Source organism: Hordeum vulgare, chromosome 3H, assembly GCF_904849725.1.
Source record: "Hordeum vulgare subsp. vulgare chromosome 3H, MorexV3_pseudomolecules_assembly, whole genome shotgun sequence".
Classification (NCBI taxonomy): domain Eukaryota; kingdom Viridiplantae; phylum Streptophyta; class Magnoliopsida; order Poales; family Poaceae; genus Hordeum; species Hordeum vulgare.
The window spans coordinates 495113447-495136343 of NC_058520.1; the positions used below are offsets into that span (position 1 = coordinate 495113447).

The window sequence follows — 22897 nt, forward strand, 5'->3', positions numbered from 1 at the left end:
CCTTCCGGCCACCCCCGTTTCATTATTATTAGGTATAGATAATAGCATGCCTATGTGTGGACTATTAGATTTGCTACAGTACATAGTACGCTGGACGAGAGCGTGTACAAAACGTTTTTAGTCCGAGTCGTCGTCTCTGCCGACCGACGGTACAGAGTGTGGACCGGGGGCAGGTGTATTCCACTGGCGTCATCAATCAACCAGACAATCACCATCTACCGTTCGTTACTAATCAGTGCTGTAGTACTGCCAAGTTTTAGATGATGCCCATGTGATGTTCTCCTTCATGTTCACACATCTCATCTCAGCAAACCCCTCGTCAAATGTGCATATATTTTTCTAGTTCTTCTATTTTGGAAGCTAATCTTGGAAGTTAATTGCATAAAACCATCACATTTCACGTTTCGTTTGCAAAAAAACTATCTAGTTCCCAATTACTTGCAAAAATCACCGTGTTTCTGGTAAAAAATTTTTGCAAAACACACTAATCAAAGTGTTTGGTCCGTTTGATCACTTTTTGACAAGTAGCCCCCGATTGCAAGGTGTTGATTTGGCAAAAAAATTGACATACATCTCCCTAGATCTACAAAAATAAAGCAATCAACCCCCTCCCCGCCTCTACAGCATGGCCCGCGCCACCGGCGTTGTTGCAGAAGATGCTCCAGCCGCCCGTGCCATGCCACCCAGCACCCGACGGCTCAGCTTCCGGCAGCGGAGATGGGACACGGTGGGGGTGGCGATGGGAGCCGGTGCCTTCTCGTCTTCGCGCCTGACCGACCGACGATGGGCTTCCTACAATGGCGACGGGAGCCGGTGGGGGACGGCGGCGGGAGTAGATGCCTCCTCATCTCCATGTCCGGATGACCGGCGGTGGGCTTCCGACGACAGTGAAGGGAGCGTGGGGGGGGGGGGGGCGGCGACGGGGGTCGGTGCCTCTTCATCTCCGCGTCTCGACGACCGGCGGTGGGCTTCCTGCAGCGGCGACGGGAGCCGGTGCGTCCTCGTCTCCGCGTCCTTCCGAACGACGGTGGGCTTCTGACGGCGGATGCACGAGCCGATGGGGGCGACGGCGGGAGCTGGTGGGGCGGCGCGTCACAGTCGGAGTGGGTGGGTGGGGTTGATTGCTTTGAATCTCTTGATTCATGTGTGTGTGTGTAAATTTGTTTGCCTAGTCAGCTCTTACCGTATGGGCCTAGTTGACAGAAAGTGATCAAATAGGCCAAACACTCCGATCGATGTGTTTTGCAAAAAGATTACTAGAAACGCGGTGATTTTCGCAAGTAATTAGGGACTAGGTAGTTTTTCGCAAACGAAGTCTGAAATGTGATGGTTTTATGCTTTTAACTCCTAATCTTGGTACCCATCCGAGTCAAATCTGGAGAGCGATAATAGAAGGCCGCGACACATTGAGGCAAGGATTGATAAAAATAATAGGCAATGGAGAAACGACGAATATATGGAACGGAAATTAGCTACCAAGATATGAAATGTTGCGGCCCTATGGATGCAGGGTCGCGAATCCTCCTACTTTTATGTCCGAAATTATGGACAACACAACCACTTGGAACATGAAGAAGATTCGTGAGGTTTTCTTCCCTTTCGATGCAGAAGTGGTGGCGGGCATACCTTTGTGTATGCGAAACATCCCGGAGTTTTGGTGTTGGCATCACACAAAATACGGACTATTCTCTGTTAGATCGACATACAATATGTTGGTGGTAACGAGGCAACGAAGAGAAGCATGGCTAGATGGCCAGCCGGCTCTTGTGGGAATAATGTGAGGAGAAATCATGGAAGAAACATGGAAGATTGAGGGCCCAACGAAGATTCGAATGTTCTTGTGGAGGCTCACGAAACACTCTGCCGACTGAGGACGTAAGATCTGATAGACATATGTCCGACACTGCTGCGTGCGGGGTGTGTGGATCCCTAGATTCTTGGCGGCACTCTTTGTTGGAGTGCACTATGGCTAGATGTACCTGGGTCAACCTGGACGGAACGAGCGGGCTTTTCGGCCCGCTCGTGGCCCGCTCTGGACCGGACCGAACGGTCCAGGACCGAAGAAAAAAATGGCCGGTCCGGTTACTAAAATTCGGCCCGAAAATTACTCGGTCCGGTCCGGTTAAAACTCGGTCCGGCTCGAAGGACCGAAGGCCCAGCCCAATTAGATCTAATCACAAGGTCCAGCCCAATTATATGCTATAGATCGTGCGTGCCTGACCTGCCCTATCCCTCGATCCACTCCTCCCTCGCCGACACTTCCACCTCGTGCGCCGCCATCCTGCCCAAATGACGCTGCTGCACCCTCCACTCCTCCGGCCATCTTTGCCTGCAACTCGTCCGGCCACCAGCGCCGCCGCTGTCCCTCTGGCCCCCTTCCTCTCGTTCCCTCGTGTCGGCTAGAGCACGTCTCTCCCGCATCGTCGCTGATCCCTACATTAGCCCCCGCCTTCTCTGCTCCTTCGGCAACAGGCTGCCGTCGTCGACACATCCACCTCACCAGCCAGCCCCTCCATCGGCCCCGTCCGCCCGCTGCGCTGCCATCCGCCGGCGACCTCTGCTACTACCCGTCGCCTTGGCCTCTTGCCTTCCTGCCATGGACGCCGCACATCAGGTCCTTCTTCTCCAACTCCGTCCACCGTGCTACTACTCCGACCACCGCTCCAACGTCCTGGACCCACATGGCAGTGTCTCGACGTCGCCGGGACCGTGAGGACCGACGGTCCGCACCGAGCTTCACACCGGCCGGTCCGGTTCCTGAAATCAGGCCCGCTGTACTGCTCGGTCCGGACCGCCGGAGTCCGGCCAAACGGCGGCTTGGACCGGGACCGGACCGGCCCGGACCGTGTCCACCCTGATACCTGGGTCCTGGGCGAGAATGAACTTGGGCAAATTCTGGCGACTAACACAACTCCGCCTTTGACAATGTGGGCCATCTGGTCAACGAGGCGGAAAGCGATTCACGAAGGAAACTTTTAAAGCCCCAAGCCGATCAATGTGTTCATAGTGCAGTTCCTTGGAGAGCTTGCAATACTGAAGGAAAACCAACCTGTTTCGGCAGCCCGTGTTATCCTAGGAAGAAGAACCACTACTCGACCACATGCTCCACCTGTGAATTTTGCAAAAATATACGTCGATGCTGCTGTTAGATTGGACAGAGAAGGAGCAGTTGTTGTTATCTGTGGAGATCACCAGGGGTTGTACCTTGATAGCTTGGCATTACTGATCCAAGGCGTGGATGACCCAGCAGCTTTGGAAGCTATGGCATACCGAGAGTCACTATGTACTATCGAAGACTTGCTTATGTAACAATTCATTGTGGCGTATGACTCAAGACACGTAGTGGGTGATATCTTCAAGGGAAACTGAGAAAACTATGGAGCGATCATCTAGGAGATAAAAGATAAGACTGGATCTTTTACTTGTAATTTTGTTTTCGAGAGTCATGGTAGTAATGTCGAAGCTCATAAGTTAGCTAGATTTGTTTTTTCTTTATTCTTAAGTGTCATGTCTGATTTGGCCAACCATATGACGTTAACGTCATCCCACAATTTATGATTTATGATCAATAAAGAATAGGCTTTGCACCTAAAAAAAGCAAACTCCGTCTCTGTAGCCAGGTCACCGGTCAACACCTATTGAAGGCATGGCCACACCCTTGCATATCATTGCTTAGACTGGAGCTGTTGACAATGGATGAAACCATGCAAGGTGCAAGCCGCCCTTCACCACCCTCCTCGCTGTCAAACGCTACAAATGCAAACTAATTATAGATGGTTCTGGTCCTCTTCTTTCAGTCACGGTGGTGTCGGTGTGTCTCCGTGGAAGGACTCCTTGTGGTCGTCCTTTCCCTTTCGTTCTCGCTCCGGTTCGGCTGTCGGAGATGGCGACTTGCTTAGACGTGGTCTGTATGCGTCGATGGATTGGACGACGACGACGATATTGCAGCTACCGATAACAGAAAATGAATGCGACAACACACAACACCACAACTGTACTGGCATGAGAGCCATCTCCAGCAATCATACTCCGAGAGGCGTACCATGACCATGGAATTTTTCTTCCCTTCCAGCTGCTTCCCCTCCGACGCGTTAGGCGTGCAGTAGTACGACTACTCGAGTGCGGAGTGGAGGCATGTATGCTTGTCTAAGCCTCTAAGACCAACTCCAATGCACACCCTATCTTGTATGGTTAGAGCATCTTCACTCGGTCCAGCCAACATGCCCCTTAGCTCGTTTTTAGCGTCCCTAACTCCTTGTTTATCATCGGTTTAGATCGAAATAACAACCAGCCAAAGCGAAAAAGGCGCGCGGGCCCATGTTGTCGACGACAGACGGGCCTATTCCCGCCGTTTTCTCTCTCTTTCCCTCCATTTCCTTATTCCTTCCACTTCTTCGCCGCCGCTCCCCGCTATTCTTCTTCCGCTCCCGCCATCCGGCTGCCATGCCACTGTAAAAGTATTTCGCCCCTCGCCCCGCTGTCGCTGCCGATTCAACCCAGCCGAAGCCGAGGAAGCCTAGGAAGACGATGGCAAGACCGTCGGGCGTGTCGAACATCGAGTGGAGGACGGATGTCCCGCGCCGGGAGGTGGTCACAGCCGACCGGCGAAACAAGCTCATCGCTAAGAGGGTGAGCGACGCCGCTGCGGCGACGATAGTGGCCGAGCAAGGAGAGGCGTCTCGCGCGGGGATGATGAATTCGCCCGGACACTACCCGCAGGCCGCACGGGGGAGTCAACAGAGCGTCACGTCGCCGACCAACTTCTCGCAGCTGCTGCAACCTTGGGGGTATGCACCCTCGCCTGGCTACTCCGACGGCAACGCGCATGGAAGTTTCAACCCTAACATCATCTTCCCGCATGGCGCGCCACAACGTTCCTCCCCCTCTGGCTTCAACCCCGACCCGCACACTCCCTCCCCCGCGTTCAACGCCAGTCTCAACACCCAATACAACTACTTGTTGTCAACGTACTCGTCAGCCTCGCCTGTGCCACCACTGCGTCGGGGTGCCCTACCCTTCATACCCGGCTTGGCGCCAGAGTTTAGCCACACTGACGCTGACAAGGATGAGATCATCACGAGCGGCTCCGTCGCCGCCGTGTCCTGCCCGAGGTTTGGCGTGCAAGATGAAACAATGGACACCGCCGCGACATGGACGACGAGCTCGACGATGACAAGGAGGGGGAGGATGGGGAGGAAGAGCAGGCGGAGGCAGAACCAGAACCAGCGCCAAAAGCGAGAAAGAAGAAGAAGATTTGGCATGCTGATTGCCGACTTGATCGCCGAACTGTGGCATGCTCATCACCGACTTGTGGTAGGATGATCACCGAACTAGTGGCGTTTTTTGGCAGCGAGAAAGACAAGTTTGAATTTGTTGGCATCTAGGGGCCGAAACCTGGGGACGCGGTTGGAAACTCGCACACCCCCTAGGCAGAAAAAGCGTCGGCGAAAACGCCAAAAGGCATTAGCCGGGTGCGCTCGGGGCCAAACGACTAGAGTTACTCTTATGTGGTGCCTACTTCAACATACACCCTATCTTATCTTGTCCGTTTGTGTCCATATGAAGCAAACGAACAAAGTTTCAGATCCAAAGCACACACCTATCCTATAATTTCGTCCGTTTTGTATTTGTGTAACTCCATTTTCAGACTGAATTTATGCTGGATCTGTGACCAAAGTGAACAGAATTGGACGTGTTGTGCGCCCACCACGTCTGTGCCGGTCCTAGGATGACCCACTTGTCATCCACCCACACACCTCCCACCACTATATCTCTCTCTCTTCCTTTTTCTCTCCCACCAACCCACCCACGCACGATTGCATCAGACGGCGACCAGGCGAGGCCGAAGCATATCGAGCGCGGGCAGGCGGGCGACGACCAGCGTGAGGGCGGGCGAGCGTGTGATGTAGGTGGGGCAGGGCGCAACTAGGGAGGGCACGAGCAGGGGCGCGACAGGGTGGCAGGCGCACGAGCGGGAGGGCGGCGAGCAGGCTCACGATCGGGGAGGGCGGCGAGTGAGGCGGCGAGTGCGAGCTCGAGCCGCTCCTGGTGCACGCAAATGTGGGATCAATAGAAGGGATGCCTAGGGAGGTGAATAGACTACTTGAAAAATTAAAATCTAGCCTTTTCCCAATTTTATTTGTTGGTAGATTTTAGCATTTATAGCAAATCATACACATCCTACACATGCAAGTCTACAAGTATAGCAGCGAAAAGTAAAGACATGCACATGCAAAGTAAGCAATAGAGTTTAGGAAGATCAAACCCAAATATTGACACAATGATTTTTGGTGTGGCTCCGATAGGTGATGCTATCGTACGTCCACGTTGATGGAGACTTTAACCCATAGAGGATAAAAACCGCACAGTCCATGGAGGGCTCAACCACGAAGGGCCCACGGAGAAGCAACCTTGTATATTCCATCACGGCTTACGTACACGAAGGACTAACCTTACTCGGGATAGATCTTCACGAAGTAGGCGATGTCCTTGCCTGTACAAACTTTTTGGTTCAACTTCACAACACGAAGTAGAAGGATTCCAAGCGACACCTAACCAATCTAGGAGACACCACTCTTCAAAAGGTAATAGATGCGGCAGTATGATAAACTTCTTGCTTTTGTGCTTCAAAAGATAGTCTCCTCAACACTCAAGCACTCTCTTACGGATTTGGCTTGGGTAGAGGAGATTGATTGGGTGGAAAGCAATTTGGGGAGACTAGAAATCAAGATTCATGTGGTAGGAATAGAATATCTTGATCACGCATGAGTAGGTGGCTCTCTCTAAAAAAAAAATATGACAAGTGCTAGGTCATTTTGAGTGCTTTTTCTATGAATGAGAGATGGTCGAGGGGTATATATAGGCATCTTAAAAAATCTAACCGTTACAACATTATTTCCCAACTCGGTGGCACCGCCTAGTGCAAAATGTGGCAACTTCTATCTTTTTGGTGAGATCGATATATGAATCTCGGTGGTACCGATTTTGGCTGGCCTAGTCATTTTCCACAACTCAGTGAGACTGACTCTCAGAACTCGGAAATTCTGATTTTGAGAAGTTGGTTACCCGAGCTGAGGGCACTGATTTCGGTTGCACTTAAATGGAACTTGGTGGTACCGAGACTCTAGGGTTTGGCATGGGATCTGTCCGAGGTAAAACTCGGTAGGACCAAATGGATGAAGTTGGTGGCTTCGAATTTTGGATATTTAGGGTTTGTACATAATATTTGTGGGAGAATTTCATGAGTATTTTTTATGGCTCTCTCTAATCACTTGAGAAACTAGATCGTCATAGTCAACTCATCCATTTTTAATAGTATTTTCTTTTCTATGGACTCAAATATGATTTCTCACAAAAATATAAAACGTAAAGTCTTGAATCTTGAAGCTTGGCCAATCTTGTTCCTTTCCTTCTTAGGGCGTCTCCTCACAATCCTTAGCCAATTCTCTCGAAGGGCCGCAACCGTATTTTATTAGAAAGGAACATAACTCTTACAAGGTTTTATAGTCTATGTGATCCAGACCGAACACTACAGGAGTAAACCTCAGAAGTGGAACAACCAGCTGTTAAACAAGATCAGTTATCAAACCAAACGATTTCGAGGAGCCAATTCTCTGTATGAACTACATCTAAAATATACTAGATAAAAATATTAGTCCATAAGATAATGTATGTTATCATGGATTATCAAAACCACCAAAAAAACATATGTGCTTTCAGGCAAGCGCACGAACGTGGCACGGACGAGCTCGACGAGGCAGGGATGGCATGGGCGAGAGTGCGGCGGTAGGCGGCAGCTAGGCCGGGCAAAGTGCAGCCAACTTTTTGGATTGATCAGATGTGTTGGACGCCTCCAACGGAAATCAGACACACAAGTTCGTTTTGACATCCATTGCTATCTTAAATGAATAAAATTCGGCAAAATACGGGTTCGTTTGGGGTGTAAGAGCATCTCTAGTAGTACCCTTAAACCCTTAAATCCTTAAAAGTAACTTTTTTTTACAGTTTATGAGAAAAAAAGACGTAGACTAGAACCCCTTAACCCTCAAACCCTTAAAAACAATTTGAGGATCCAACCCTGAAACTCCCTCCCAACCTCTAGAAGTGAGGGTTGAGGAGCGAAACCCAGCCCTCACTTCGATCCATCCTAGCACGGGAGGGAAATTTCCCATCCCAACTACCTCCCGAGCCCCACCGGCCGCCGCCGCCGCCGTCTCACCCCCGGCCGCCTCCCCTCCACCTCCCGAACCGCCGCCGCTGTCTCGCCCCCAGCCGCCGCCCGCCTCGACTTCCCCCGTCGCCTTCCCCCGTCGCCGCCTCCTCCTCGACCTCCGTCATCGCCGCCCGCCTCGACCTCTCCAGCCGTCGTCTCCGCCTCCCGCCCGCCTCGACCTCCCCAGCCGCTGCCCGCCTCGACCTCCCCGGCCGCCGCCCGCCTTGATCTCCCCAGCTGCCCCCCGCTCGCCTCCGCCTCGACCTCTCCGGCCGCCTCGACTTCCCCCGTCGCCGCCTCCTCCTCGACCTCCGTCATCGCCGCCCGCCTCGACCTCTCCAGCCCTCGTCTCCGCCTCCCGCCCGCCTCGACCTCCCCAGCCGCTGCCCGCCTCGACCTCCCCGGCCGCCGCCCGCCTTGATCTCCCCAGCCGCCCCCCGCTCGCCTCCGCCTCGACCTCTCCGGCCGCCTCCGCCGCCCCCGCGCCCTCCGCCTCCCGCAGCAAGAGGCCGCCCCGAGCTCTCCTCGCCGACCCGCAGAAATATTTTGTTATAAGGGTTGGGTCTGAGGGTTCTAGTCTTTGCTCCTGTTTTTCAACCCTTAAAAGTGTCAAAAAATACCAATTTTCAACCCTTAAACTGTTTTAAGGATTTAAAGGTTTAACGATGCTACTAGAGATACTCTAAGGTTGGAGTTGTCCTGATGCGCCGGTGCTCCAGGCCCCGTGTGGCGCCAGCACCACAGCAACATGGAATACGGAATACAGTAGAGTTTTTCAGACTCCAATGCTCATTGATGTCATAATTTTACGAGCCTAGCCCATCACTATAAAAGTTGTCGAATGAATTCTTGGACCCCGAAGGCTGCATTGTTTTGCCGGAACAAAAACGTAGGATAGAAATGAAAACTCACAGTGAAAATGTACTACAGCACGTATAAAAAGTTTACAAACAGTGAAAAAACGGCAAATTATCAGGCGACCAGCGCTGCTCCAACAGAGTAAACAATACAAACCCGACAATTATTTTAACCCCATTCGCAGTGGCGACCCGTGCCTGCCTGCTTAATAACTTGGCCTCCGATCCCGGCGTGCGAACGCAGACCCTGCTCACGTCTGAACACCAAGCACGGTAGGAGAATTTACATAAACAAACAGGACAGGGCAGGGCAGGGCAGCCATGGATATGTTTGGCGAAGAGAGTAGGCATCGAGCACTGCTGCCGATGCTGGCATCGCCTTTTTAGGCAGATCGCGCGGACTTTTTCCTCCCCAGTCCCCACGGCACCGTCGCTCGTTTGACGCGAGCACCCGTGTCACCATCCCTCGCCGCACGCGCACCGTTAGACTGTGGAGTGAGCAGCAAATACCACGCCGCCCCGCCGCCCCACCGCGACCCGTCACTCCGCACTCGTGGAGTGGAGCGCGCGGCTGGCGGCGGGCCTGCCTCGCCTTCACGCGTGCCGTGGTGGCACTAGTAGAGTAGGAGTGGCCGGTAAGCCCGCACCTAAACCGCAGTCTCCCATCGCCACACCCCGCGGCACGGGCACGGCGCAGAGATCCGTCCACGGTCCACCACCCACACCCCTCCCCCGCCGTGTCGCGCGCGGCGGCCAAAGCACGCGAGCGAGCGAGCAAGCGAGAGCCTTTTCCGGCCACCTACGCCTCGGGCCGGATGCGCGGGGATCGCGTGATGGCGGAGGCGGGCAAGCGGATCGACCTGGCCGCGCCGCTGCGCTCGGCGCGCCTGCCATACCACAAGGCCGACCTCAACTCCGGCCCCGTCCGCCACCCCGGCGCCGTGCCCTTCGTCTGGGAGCACAGCCCCGGCCAGCCCAAGAGCGTCCGCACACGCCGCCCGCCTCCGCCCTCTCCTTCGCTGCAGCCGCGCCCGGAGGAGAACGGCGCCACCCCTTACCACGACGCCCTGGGCGAGCGCGATCGCGCACTGCCAAACGCCGCCGCCGCCGTGCCCCGAACTGGTGCCGCGGAGCGTAAGGCGGAGAGGCCGGAGGTCGAGCCGACAAAGGAAGCCACGACGCCTGATGTGCTGTCCGTGGCCGATGTGCTGCGGAAGGAGGAGGAGGACGTCGGCGATGACGACGAGAGGTTCTCGGACGCGCTGGACACGCTCTCCCGTACAGAGTCCTTCACCGTGAACTGCAGTGTCAGCGGTCTCAGCGGCGTGCCGGACCGCCCCGCCGGTGCGCCCGGCGCACGCGGCTTCATGATGGACCGCTTCCTACCGGCCGCGCAGGCGGTGGCCGTGGGCTCCCCGCAGTACACCTTCCGCAAGGCCAGTGTAGCTGGCTCCACCGGCAACTCTGCCCGCGAGCATGCACATGCCGCTGCGGCCAATTGGAGGATGGGGAGCGATGACGATCGCGTCAGGAGAACGCCTGTCCAGCTCCCTTACCAGCATCTGCCTCCCAATTATTTGTCCTGTAACTATCCCAGACGCGATGAGCATGGGGAGGAGGAGGAAGAAGAAGATGATGATGACTTCGACGTACATAGTACCCGAGGTTTTGCATCCAAGGGGTGTGGTTTGCTCCCTGGTTTGTGTGTTAAAACCTCCTTGTTACTACTGAATCCAATGCCTATGATGAAGGGTGGCAAGGCACGCCGAGGAGGCAGAGGCAGGGGATTGACATCCAGAGGCAGGGCCCAGGACGCACCGAGCCCTCTTGGCCGCAGCTCACAACGTAAGAATCTTGGTTGTGATTCTAATGGGGTAAGCTGATGCACACAACAATGCTTCACGAATTCAGAGTTTTATGTCGCTTCTTGATAGTTTTATGAGTGATAGTTCTAAACATCTCAGTCTTATTTATACTGCAGCAATACTGGGAGGAAGTTTATAAGCACAAGCTGGAACGGAAGTACATTAACCAAGGAGAGGATAGGAGGAGCAAGCTGACAAGTGAGTCGAACCATCTGACATTCTGGAGTGACTCTCAGACTGGGGATGGGTCTTCACCATTCCGCCACTCCATAGGTGGTGGCATGTCTCCCTACCGCCGCGATGTTGCCTTGTCACCATCGCAGAAAGCAAATGGGTCATTTGAAATAAGAGATAAAGATGAGAAAATGAGTAGAAGCAATGGCTCTAGCTCACTTGGAATAGACCAGGATCATGGTTCATTGCTTGGATCAGATCACAGTAGTTTGAAGGGATCAAGCTCCATGAGCTCTGGGATAGATAGACCATTGCACGGAGATTCAATGGATCACCGTGCAGGTATTGATTCAGAAGCTAGTCAGTTGACCCTGCCACTGGATCCAAAGGCATCTTTGAATTCAGGGTGTGATGTTCAACATGGAGGACACCAGATAGTCAGAAGTAACAGCATAGTGGAAGTTCAAGACAATGATAGGTCTACAAAAACGGTCGCCAAAGTGCCAGAACCCATTTCATTAATACCTTCCGGAAACGCAGGGTCAGTAATACTGGATGATAGAAAAACTCATGATAGTAGTCAGGATGTTCCAGTACATTCGGAAGATAATAGTGCTGTCAAGAAGGAAAGTATGCCTTTGCAATTTCTAATGCCGTTACCTGTCCCAAAATCACCTTCAGATTCTTGGCTTTCTCGCAATTTGCCATCTGTGAAGAATAAACCGATTGCGCCATCTTTTCTTGGAATCCAAGTACAGTCAAAGAAACAAACTCCCTGGGCCTCCACACATCCAAAGGAGAATGATCTTAAACCTCCCAGGCCACGCCAAATACGATTTGCAGATGTAATACATAACTTCACTCTATTCTGCCTATGTTTCTATTCATCTTACTTCCCATAGCCATTACTGACTGTTTTTATTTGCCTTGCTTATTTAGGTGGTGGAGAGGCCTCATTATTTGGATACTGAGATATGACATCTTCCCTTAAAACGAGTACATATGCATGAAATGATTCCTCTGGGGGTGGGGTGGGGTGGGGCATCAGTCCTATATCGGCGACTGCCAACGCCCAATGGTTCCATAGAAGAGGCATATAGGTGCCCTGTTTTGCTGATGTAGTGATGGCTGGTTACCGCTTACCAGCGATCCAGCATGCTGGTAAATTTGATGTGCACGCGTGTTTGCATACTATTTGCTTTATGTTGCCCAAGGTATGTTGGTAGTGGTTTAGCTCTGTTGCAAAACGTATTTGTATACAGGATTGCTTCTGTTTGCTTCATCTTACTGTCCATAAAATATGTAATACTGTTTACTCTGTAAAAACGTTGAGTTGATGTTCATCAGTTGTATCATAGGATGCAATTCCAAAATAAGCCAGCCTTCTGTTCCCAAGAAATTCTCTGTGCAGTGTAAATGACATCTTTGTTTACTCTATCAAAACGTTGAATTGATCTTCAGCTGTATCATAGGATAAAATTCCAAAATAAGTCGGCCTTCTGTTCCTAAGACGTTCACTGTGCAATGTAAATAGCATCTCTGGTGATGCATGTCTTGTTAGTTTCCAGTAATACTGGAATTACTTGCTGGAACAACATGTTTTGTGTAAATAACACTGTCATGTCATAACATTTTATTTTATTTTTGCATCTTTCACGTCAATTTTATTCAGTGTATGTCATGTCTAGTGATTGCATTTGTCATGTTTTTGTTGGTGATTGGTTTTGAGATGGAAAATATATAAGTCAATTTTTTTGTGGCCGCAATCTCTATAAAATGTAGCACAACTCACATGCAGAAACTTTGGAAACTGAAACTGTGAGCTTTATAGGTGCTCTATAGGATGTTGTCCTGTGATGAACAAATCAGCCTAAGTGATTGGTGTATGATCTCAATCTCAAGTGAGGTATAGGATTCTCATAACGAAATTCAAATGTGATTACTGAAGTGCTCATCCACATCGGCCCTCTTGTTTTGTGTTGACCTGGTACATTCTTTGTATCGAAGTGTTTATTTGTCCAGTCTTTCTTTTATGATTTTGACTTGGCGCATTAGGTCTCTCTGTTTCTTTTACTAAAGTGTTGACACTGAACTGATTATTGTTGAACGAGTGAACTACTGCACTAACTATGCGATGTTCAACTAGGACACTGCTGATGCTGTTATGTTGGCAGAGACGAAGATATTTTCTTATGGGCTATATCAAGCATGCAAAGCTTTTGCTACTCTTGTTTTGAACGCGCGTCAAGAGCAGATATATGGACATGTATGTTTTCAAGAAAGAAACTCTGATTTGTTAATCATAGTGTGTATGTTTATAAAGTTCATGTACTCTATGTGACGATTTCCTTGTTCAGAAAGGAGATGGACAAATCTATACCCCACTAAAATCTTCCTAAGTCGTCGATGGGTGAAAAACTTTCACCGTTTATCTCACCCCGGGATCCAAGCTAACCCCCTTGGACAAATAATTCGGGATGGAGGGAGTAAGATTTTACGACTTTATGATCCAAACTAACCCCTTGATTCTATGATTTTGGTCACTAAAATCTACTGTATTTTTCTACGATTGTGGTAGTTAAGATTATAGTATTTGACAAATTACGGTCTTATCATCAGAACTTTGTTCCGATTCATAATCACGATTAGGAATCCCGGTTATGAATACCTTCCCGCGATACAGCATGACACTCCTCTGTTTTCAGTACACACTCAGGGCCTCTTTGATTCGTAGGATTCTCAAAATGCAGGATTAGGAAAAATGTATGAATAGAGTGGCATGTCCTTTTCTACACTACAGAATTTGGAAGTGTGTTTGATAGCACACGAAAAACAAAGGAGTTCTATAAAAAGGTTTGAGTGGATGGAAATTTTCCTCCAAAATGTAGTACAAACGAATCCTACGAAAAAATTGCAAAAGATTTCAATCCTATGAATCAAACGACCATCGTAGGAAAAAATCCTAAGGATCCAAACCCTCTGAAAATTCAATGAAATTCTTTTGTATCAAAGGAGCCCTCATCCGGCAGAGCCACAGCCACCTAACCACTGCATCACTTGACACGGCACCTGCTCGAACAAGCGAGACACGATCAAAATCGCGGCCACGGGTTCGTTCATTCATCCCGCACCCACCTACACGCTGACGCAGCTCCCGGCCGCCGCCGCCGCCAGGGCAATGGAGCCCGAGCCCGACCGCGACGTCTCCCTCCTCCCCCCCGCCCCAATCCCTAGCCACCAACCCAGCCTCCGCGCAGCCAAGTCCACGGCCTTCAAGCGGGAGGAGCGCCGCAAGCACAAGGAGCAGAAGCGGGAGCGCAAGCGGCAGGAGAGCCTCGCCCTAGCTCTCGAGCAGTGGGAGCCCCTCGGCGCCCCACCCCGCCCGGCTGCCACCTCCCCTCCCGGCGCGCCAGCCGACGACAAGCCCTGGCCGTGCGACCCGCCCCCTCCCGCGGACGCCGCGCCCTCCGCCGCCTGGGGCTGGGGCCCTCCGGCGGAACCCTCCGCCGACAGGAGCTGGGGCCTTCCAGCGGAACCCCCGACGCAGCCGCCGGTCGCGGCAAGGTGCCCCCAGGCCGCCGCGGTGAGGGCGTGCCGCGCGTTGTTTGGAGAGCACGCCGATGACGACGACGAGGAAGGGGAGGAAGAGGAAGGCGATGCGACCCGGTTCTTCGACGAGCTGCTGGAGAAAGACGCGGGCCTGAGGGGGTTGTACGAGGCGGAGCGGGAGACGGGGCGGTTCCTGTGCCTGGTGTGCGAGGGGATCGGCGCCAGGGCGGGCAAGCGGTTCCCCGGCTGCGCCGCGCTGGTGCAGCACGCCGGCTCGGTCGCCCGGACCAAGAGGAGGCTCGCGCACCGCGCCTTTGCCGACGCCGTCGGCCGCCTGCTCGGCTGGGGCGCCGGCCGGACCACGCCTTTTCCGGTAAACATTTTATTACCTGGTGAATGTCAAAATGTTGCTGAGTACCATGCCTATCACATTGCTGAATGTGTTGTTGCAATCGTGCAAAATGCAGGCAGATTGTGACAACGATGGCGCTGTTGATCAAGCTGAGCACTTGGATGCTTCTGAATGTGCAGAGATGGAGGCGGTCTAATTGAGCTCATGGTGCCTAATTAGTGATTCTCTCTTGGTCAAAAACCCGGATGTATCGATAACCTTGATGCTCGGTGTCAACATCTGCGTGTAATCTAGTTCGATGCTCTGGTAACCTAGATGCTTATTTTTAACATCTCAAGCTGGATCTAAAAGTTTCTGAATTGCAGTGCATCGTATTTCAGTTCTTGATTCCTGATCTGTGTTGATCTTGAGTTTGCAGGAAACGAAAGTAAATATCCATCGAGTCTAACTGCTGAGAAGTATATTCTGATTTTATTTTATTTCGAACTGAAGTAGTCTAAACCCTTTTTATATGCTCCCCCTATTAAACCAGCGACAAGAGGGAGTAGTGTTTTTTCTGAACCTAGGGTTGGAGGCCATTGTCTCCTTATCCTGAAAACAAATTCACGAATCACAACAGCTGTCCGAAGTATTTCCTCCGCTCCTAAATATAAGTCTTTTATAAAGATTTTATTTGAAAACTACATACGGATGTACATAGTAGAATGGACGTTTGGAGGCCGAGCTACATAAGAATGAAATACCTTGAAATATGATCTGCATAAAAAAGACAAATTCATGGTCTAGAACGATGAATAGTATCATGTATTAAAAAGCCTCAGATTTGTCTTTTTTGTACAGCCTTCATTTTAACATATATTTTTTCTGAAAATTTACACACATGTGTATTACGCCTTCACTTATCTCTGTGTTTGTTTTCACAATTTTTGACATGTAAAAATATGAATTTTCATGAAATTTAAGTTTTAAATTTAAAGGCCTTCATGAAGGCTGAGCTCCAAAAGCAATTTCCGTGTATATAGATATTTTAGAGTATAAATTTACTCATTTTGCTTCGTATGTAGTCCTGTAATGAAATATCTAAAAAGGCTTATATTTAGAAACGGAGAGAGTATGTATGAATATTCTGAACACATATCTACCTTATTTTTTACTTCCTTCGTTTCATAATGTAAGATTTTTTTTAACACTGCACTAAGAACATCCTCAATTATGGGACGGAGGGATTACATAAGGAGCAATCTACAATAATGTGATGACACAGCTTAAGAAAACATACCATCACCTGATAAAGAAAACTTTATATTAAGATTCATATCAGTCTCTTGTTAGAATTGATTTTTTTTGCTGATTTTATCTTTTTCAAATGATCAAAATACTACTCCTATTTACTGTCCATTGAAAAAACATCAAATTTTCCAAACTGAAGGATCACAGTACTGTCACCTCTACCAGTGCCGGTGGAGTAATTACTTGGAAGTTCTAAACTGAAGAAGCCATAACCAGGCCATGGAAATTCAAGCACCTCAAATGCTCGTGCCATCGTGCCAACTTATTATCTAGAGCCAACGAGCTCGGGGTGCTGAGTTTCTCTGCCTCCTGTGGATCTATTGTGAGAGGGCCCTGAAAGTTGCAGTGTATTCTTTTCCGAAACTGCTCTGCACACGACAGTGCACGGACGAAATCTGCATGATGCCTATCCTTAACGGTGCTGACTGTGAAACGAGGTAATCTAATGGATGATTTGATCCATCGTTCACAAATCGTGTGAAAAACTATCATCTGTATAGCACTGCTCATTCGTTTCGGTCCACATTATCTACATAATTTGTATTCATAGGACACTTGTCTAATTTCAGAATTGCCGCTCGAAGCCAGTGTCCTTGTTTGCTTGCTTAGAGCATCTTCAACAGTTACGCAAAATTCGGCGTGCTTGGAAAAACGCGAGTTAGGCGCGAGAGGCAGCACGAGGTGCTTCAGCAGGTGTGCGAAATAAACTGGGCCATGTGCGGGAAAAGCGGTAGTGGCAGTGGAGTTTTGCTGCACGACGTCCAACACGTTGGGTTAAAAAGTTACGTGCCTGCGCCCACCAACCGCCAGAAACTTCCTTCCCGCCACACCTTCTCCCTTCGCCTCTTCTAGTGCCCTGTCGCCGCGCCTTGTCCCCCTCCCGTCTCTTCCAACGCCTCGCCGCCGCTGTGCCTTCTCCCCCGTCTGTTCCCGCGCGACCCTGCCGCCGCTGCACCCCCGAAGCAGCTCTAGGTACCGCGCGTCCGCCTCTGTCCCTCTAGCATGTATTACGCTGAGATCCACTACGACGATACACGCCCCAAGCTCGGAACATTTACCGCCCACGAGGCCGTTCTCTCGTACGACGTGGTGACATGGCACCTTCGACGTGTGGACGCGTCAGCAGGCGCAGGATCTCGCGCCTCCCCCACGACTAATTAGCGACGAGGATAGTCGCCTCCAGCAAAAGCGGGAGGGCCGTTTCCTCATCGCCCAGGCGGACGAGAACGCCATGACGGTGTGGCGTGAGCGACTTCTCGCAGGATGTCACCGTCGAGTACGAATTCTGTGCGGAGCGAGCCGCGCATCGGGCGGACAAGCGTGCGCTGAAGGAATTGACGGAAGCCCTGCTCGAGAACCCGATGTCGACCTCGGACGATGATGATCCTTGATGGCTCGACGCGTGACACTACACCACCGAGGAGGACGAGGAGTAGTCTAGCATTGTTATATCTATTTTTATTTAGCAGCATATGAACTTGCTTACGGTTTGGGGCTTGAACTATGCTATGAATTTGAACTATGAATGTTTCCATATGCGTTGTTCATATTTTTTCCAAGCGCGCGCTGGATATTACTGTGCCAAGTGAAGCGCTACAGTGGTGCACTAAATTTTGCAGCGTGTGGAAAAGAAACCACCCTCTGACGGTGTAGTGAGAACCACGGCCTCACAAACCTTCTAGGCATGGGGTCTTGTCAATCTAGGGCTGTTGCAAGGCAGTCCCCACAAAAAGTGAGTCTTGTCGGCAGGCAATGCATCCTGCAAGCACAACATCAACTAGCAAGAGCAAGAGCTCGTTGGAGGGGAGCTTCCCCCCGACAACACATCTTCCCGGCAAGACAAGACCCGGCAAGCCAAAGCCGGCAAAACTAGACTTCCAGATGGGCCGACAAGCTCCCTACCACCTCTGCACACACACCGTCCTGGACACATGGTGCGCACGCAGAACTCTGTCGACAAGTGGCAGACGCGCAGTCGATTAGGTAGAGCATGTCGGCTACGTGCCGGACCACCGCCCCAGAATCAACTTTATCGACACACGTCCCTGTATGTGTCGTCACCAGCATTCACCCCATGTAATTACCATTTTAGCCATTGTGGTGTCCCCTTAGTCTATAAGAGAAGGCTCATGGGGACCTTTAAAGGGGGGAATCCAAGTCCCCTTAGTCCTACCTCTTCCTCCTTTGCGCGGAAGATTTCACCTCTCTTCTGAACAACTATGGCGAAGCACAGGTGGATCGAGGCATCCGTGTAAGCTGCCGCTCGCCCTAGATAAGTCACTTATTATTTGCGGACGACAGCCTCATATTCATGCAGGGGAAGGCTTCGAGTGGACACCACCTGAATGACATCCTGCGAATTTACGATGAGTGCTCGGGAGAGTCTGTTAACAAGGAGAGGAGTTCCATGTGACAGCCTGAGACCGACGTTCTAGATGATTCCCCTTTATTTCCGTTTCCGTCGTGTGATTATTTTTATTTGTCGCATCATCATCGCATCATGAGCATCATATGCATCGCATCGGCACTCCGTTGCTGCCAGTTTTCAAAACTTGCTTCCGTTGTTAGTTGCCGGTTCTCGTCGTTGTCCGTTCTGAGCCCGAGCACACTCGCACGCGCCCGCGGCATCGTCAAACCCTGTTTTTAAAAGTGTGATAAAACTTTCTTTCATTGGATTGAAATTTGACGTGCGGTCTTATTTTAATATAGGTAGGCCGCCTGTCAGATTTCGTCGCAATCGGAGTCCGTCTGGTACCCGAATGGTTGACCGTAGCGGCACCGTATTCGGTCTATCGTCGGATGTTTGTCGGTGTTTTAAAAATCGTGTTGCCGCGCCGCGCTATTCCCCTCTCTTCTCCGGCTAACCTACTCTACACGACCAGTTAGCCCGTCCCGCGTTCGGAATTGTTCGATTCCGAGCGCGCGGTTGAAACCGGGGCGAAAAACTGCTAAACCTAACCCTAGCACAACCTCATGCCATTTTTAGGAGACCCTCTCTCTCTTCCTCGAAATCCGCACCCCCACCTAACCCTAGCACAACCTCCCACCTCCTCTCTCCTCCCTCAGCCGCCCGAGCCCATCCGAGGCCCGCCGGGCCCAGATCGAGCCGCCGCCCGGGCTGTGCTCGCGGAGAGCCTCGAGCTCCCTTCCATGGCGCCCCTGCCCGAGGTAGCCAGCCCCCGTAGCAGCCCGTGCCCCTCGCTGGAGCCCGCCGACCGGCGAGATCCAGCGAGACGCTTCAGATCCGCCGGCAAGACCCTCGCCGGAGTAGCCTCCTCCGAGCTGCGGCCTCCCTGCTCCACCGGACCCCGCTGCCTCCTTCGAGCTGCAGCCGAACCGCCTGTTGGCCGAGGCGCCGTCGGCATCAACCGCACCTATGGAGACCCCCTGTCCCGCGCCGCCGCACCGATGCCTGCTCCTGCCATGGTCGCCGGCCGCTGGAGCCGCTGCCGCCGAGCTCGCCCTCGATCCCGATCTGGATCGGGAGGAGCAGCTCGCTCGCCCGCGTTGACCGCGCCAGCGCCTGGGCCGGCCAGCGCCAGCAGCGCCAAGGGCCCATCGACCGGCCTCCCGCTTCGCCCCGTGGGCCGCCTCGCTCTGGCCCAGCTCTGCTATCCTCCGCCTAGGCGCAGCTCGCCGCTGCCCCGCCTCCTCCACCGACCTGGGCCAGGCCCAAGGTGAGACTGCCACCGATCCCCACTAATTTTATACACGTGCGCTGTTTAGTTATTTAGCGCCTGCCTACTTTCGGCCCGTTTAGACTTTAGGTTTTTTCTGCGATTTAATTCTTTTCCAGGAAATTAGATATTTTAAAACGTTCGTAGATTTTAATCCGTATATCGGATCGGAGTGATTTAGATATGTATCGTGTGTAGATTTTCGCGTAGATTCGTAATTTACAACTTGCATGCATGTTTAAATTAGTTTGACGTTCCGAATGCCTAGTTTTGCATGCTGTCCCAATAGGTTAATTGCCCCGTATTTATTTTCGCGCGTGTCTGGATTGCTCAAGCCTCGTAGATAAAATGCTCTTGTTTTTAGGGACACCTTGCCATGTATTTTAGAGTAGTTGATTGTATTTTTGCATGTAGGATTCCGTCGCTAGTTTATTATACCGTGTTTAGGACATATTCCCGCATATACGTGTGGCGTTGTTTTTATTTTGCAACCCCACATGTTATATATGTTTTCGGGGTAGAAAAATCCATAGAATTTAGCTGTGCCTTTAGGTTTAGCTTTTGAGCAAGTTAGTGCGCGTGGTATTTTGCCATGTTGCCCTCTTGTCCATTTTGTGGGATTTAATCCGTGCATGATATGAAGGAGTTGTCAACTAGAGAGTTGCTCTTGGATGTTTAGTCTAGCCCCTGGTAATTTTTGTTGCAATAGAAATCCATGTTTAGTTGTGGTTTGCTTGCTCTCAACTTGCTAGAAAATAGTGCTGATTTGTAGATGCTGAAATATTTCTAAGTCTGAAATCTGTTATATTTTGTTGCTGTCTTGTCATGAGTTTATCTGGTGATCTGTAGCTCTTTTGAGGTTGGTGCAATGGAGTTAGTTGTAGACTTTAAGATTCTCTAGTATGCTGTGAATTTTCATGTCATTTGAAGCCATGTAGCTTATGGTTTTGCTGCTGTCAATATGCCTTCAGATCGGAAACCGCACTTTCATAAACTGTGTTTTTCACTAAGTCTGAAACTGTGTGTGGGATGCCCTTTTGTGAGTTATTTTCCTAGTGGTCCATGCTTCCATGTTAGATGTTGTTAGTAGTATGTTGTAGTGCTTCTTGCCCTCTATCGTCTCATGCCTTGGTTGTGCATTTTGGATTTGTGTAGCTCGTAGTTGTGGGGTGTAGAAAATGCTATGTGGCTGATTTTGGCAGATGATAGTGATTTCTTGTTTAGTCCGTAGTTGTTGAACCGTTGCTCCATTTTGATCGTGTCCTATATGAAACTTGCTTAAAATCTCATGTAGTTTTATATTATCTTGCTGGTTGTGTGTTTTGAAATGCTTGTGACTGTTGTTGCACACATTTTGCATTCATGTCATCATATCTTGCAGTGCTCGTATCTTTTGAACCGTAGCTCCGTTGGAGATGTTCTCTATGTGTAAATTGCTTGAAATGACGTATAGAATCACGCGAACCTATTTATTTTTCTATTTAGAAAACATTTAAACATTTTAATTCAGATCTGGACAAAATTATAAATTAACATGTGAGGTCGTTTCGGAGGTGCTATATGTCATTTCTGACCTCATTTAAAATGCCTAGATAGGTAGTTTAATTACGCTTCACCTCTTGCCATGTCTAACCACAATTAATATTGCCGTGTACCTAATCGAGAGTGAACTAAATAATTCGTATGTGGAGTTTCCTCAATATGCAACCCGTTGCATATTGAACTTCACTTAATGTGTAATATTTGATTGTTGTGAGTTGTCATGCCACGTCTTGCATATTTTCAGCCGCTCTTGCATCATTTGTGTTGTGCATCGTGTGGTGTATATCGTGTGTTGATGCTTGTTTCCGGTTTGCTTCGTCTCAATAGAGTTCCGCAAGCGTGTCGGATAGTGAGGACCCGTTCGACTACATCGGTTCGTCTGCTTCACGGAGTCGTTCTTGTTCCAAGCGGGATCTCATACAAGATGACCATTTCCCCAGATACCATTACTATCATTGCCATGCTAGTTTTACCGTTTCTATCGTTATGTCTCGTTGCCTACCACATGTTAAATATCAGCCTCTCAACATTGCCATGAAAACCTTCAACCTGTTAACAACCTATCAAACCACTGATTGGCTATGTTACCGCTTGCTTAACCCTGTGTTAGCGTTGCTAGTTGGAGGTGTAGTTGCTTCCATGTGATAACATGGGTTCCTTGTTATATCACCCTATTAAATGCTATTTAAATTAATGCACCTATATACTTGGTAAAAGGTGGAAGGCTTGGCCTTTCTAGCCTGGTGTTTTGTTTCACCTTTGCCCCCTTAGTTTCGGCTACCGATGTTATGTTCCATAATTGACCGCTCCTAACACGATCGGGGTTGTTATGGGGACCCCCTTGATAATTCGTTTTAGATTAAAGCTGGTCTCGCAAGGCCCAACATTGGTACTACATTTGCCCAACATAATAATCCTGTTAATACTGAAATGCATAGGGCGTCATGAACCCGAGGAGTAATTTTACATAATACAGGGGGGCCAGTGCTGATGGTGTTGGTCCCAAAAGGGCAGACTGCGGGACCACCACTGGGCAAATCGAGGTTTGGTACTGATGACCCACAAGTATAGGGGATCAATCGTAGTCCTTTCGATAAGTAAGAGTGTCGAACCCAACGAGGAGCAGAAGGATCTGACAAGTGGTTTTCAGCAAGGAAATATCTGCAAGCACTGAAGTTGTCGGTAACAAGTGATTGTGTGGTGAGATGATTCGTAGCAAGCAACAAGTAACAAAAGTAGCAACGGTGCAACAAAGTGGCCCAATCCCTTTTGTAGCAAGGGACAAGTCTGAACAAAGTCTTATAAGAGGAAAAACGCTTCCGAGGACACACGGGAATTTCTGTCATGCTAGTTTCATCATGTTCATATGATTCGCGTTC

General features: G+C 50.3%; 2 protein-coding genes across 4 annotated transcripts; both read left to right on the forward strand.

Moving 5' to 3' along the window:
• Positions 1 to 9391: 9391 nt before the first annotated feature.
• On the forward strand, positions 9392 to 13510 carry LOC123444452. Of its 3 annotated transcripts, XR_006631002.1 has the most exons (5): positions 9392 to 10943; positions 11051 to 11953; positions 12048 to 12322; positions 13255 to 13374; positions 13466 to 13510. XR_006631002.1 is itself a non-coding variant. In XM_045121163.1 (3 exons), the coding sequence occupies exons 1-3, from the start codon at positions 9885 to 9887 to the stop codon at positions 12084 to 12086; spliced, it is 2001 nt and encodes a 666-aa protein (XP_044977098.1). In that variant the 5' UTR covers positions 9392 to 9884; the 3' UTR covers positions 12087 to 12507. The 3 variants fall into 3 exon arrangements, 1 of the variants encoding a protein (XP_044977098.1); XR_006631001.1 differs by having other exon boundaries at positions 13255 to 13510; XM_045121163.1 differs by lacking the exons at positions 13255 to 13374; positions 13466 to 13510 and having other exon boundaries at positions 12048 to 12507.
• A 403-nt stretch (positions 13511 to 13913) lies between these two features.
• Positions 13914 to 15396, forward strand: LOC123444453. The gene is made up of 2 exons (XM_045121164.1): positions 13914 to 15030; positions 15125 to 15396. Exons 1-2 carry the CDS (start codon positions 14287 to 14289, stop codon positions 15203 to 15205), a joined length of 825 nt encoding a protein of 274 aa, XP_044977099.1. The 5' UTR covers positions 13914 to 14286; the 3' UTR covers positions 15206 to 15396.
• Positions 15397 to 22897: the final 7501 nt, after the last annotated feature.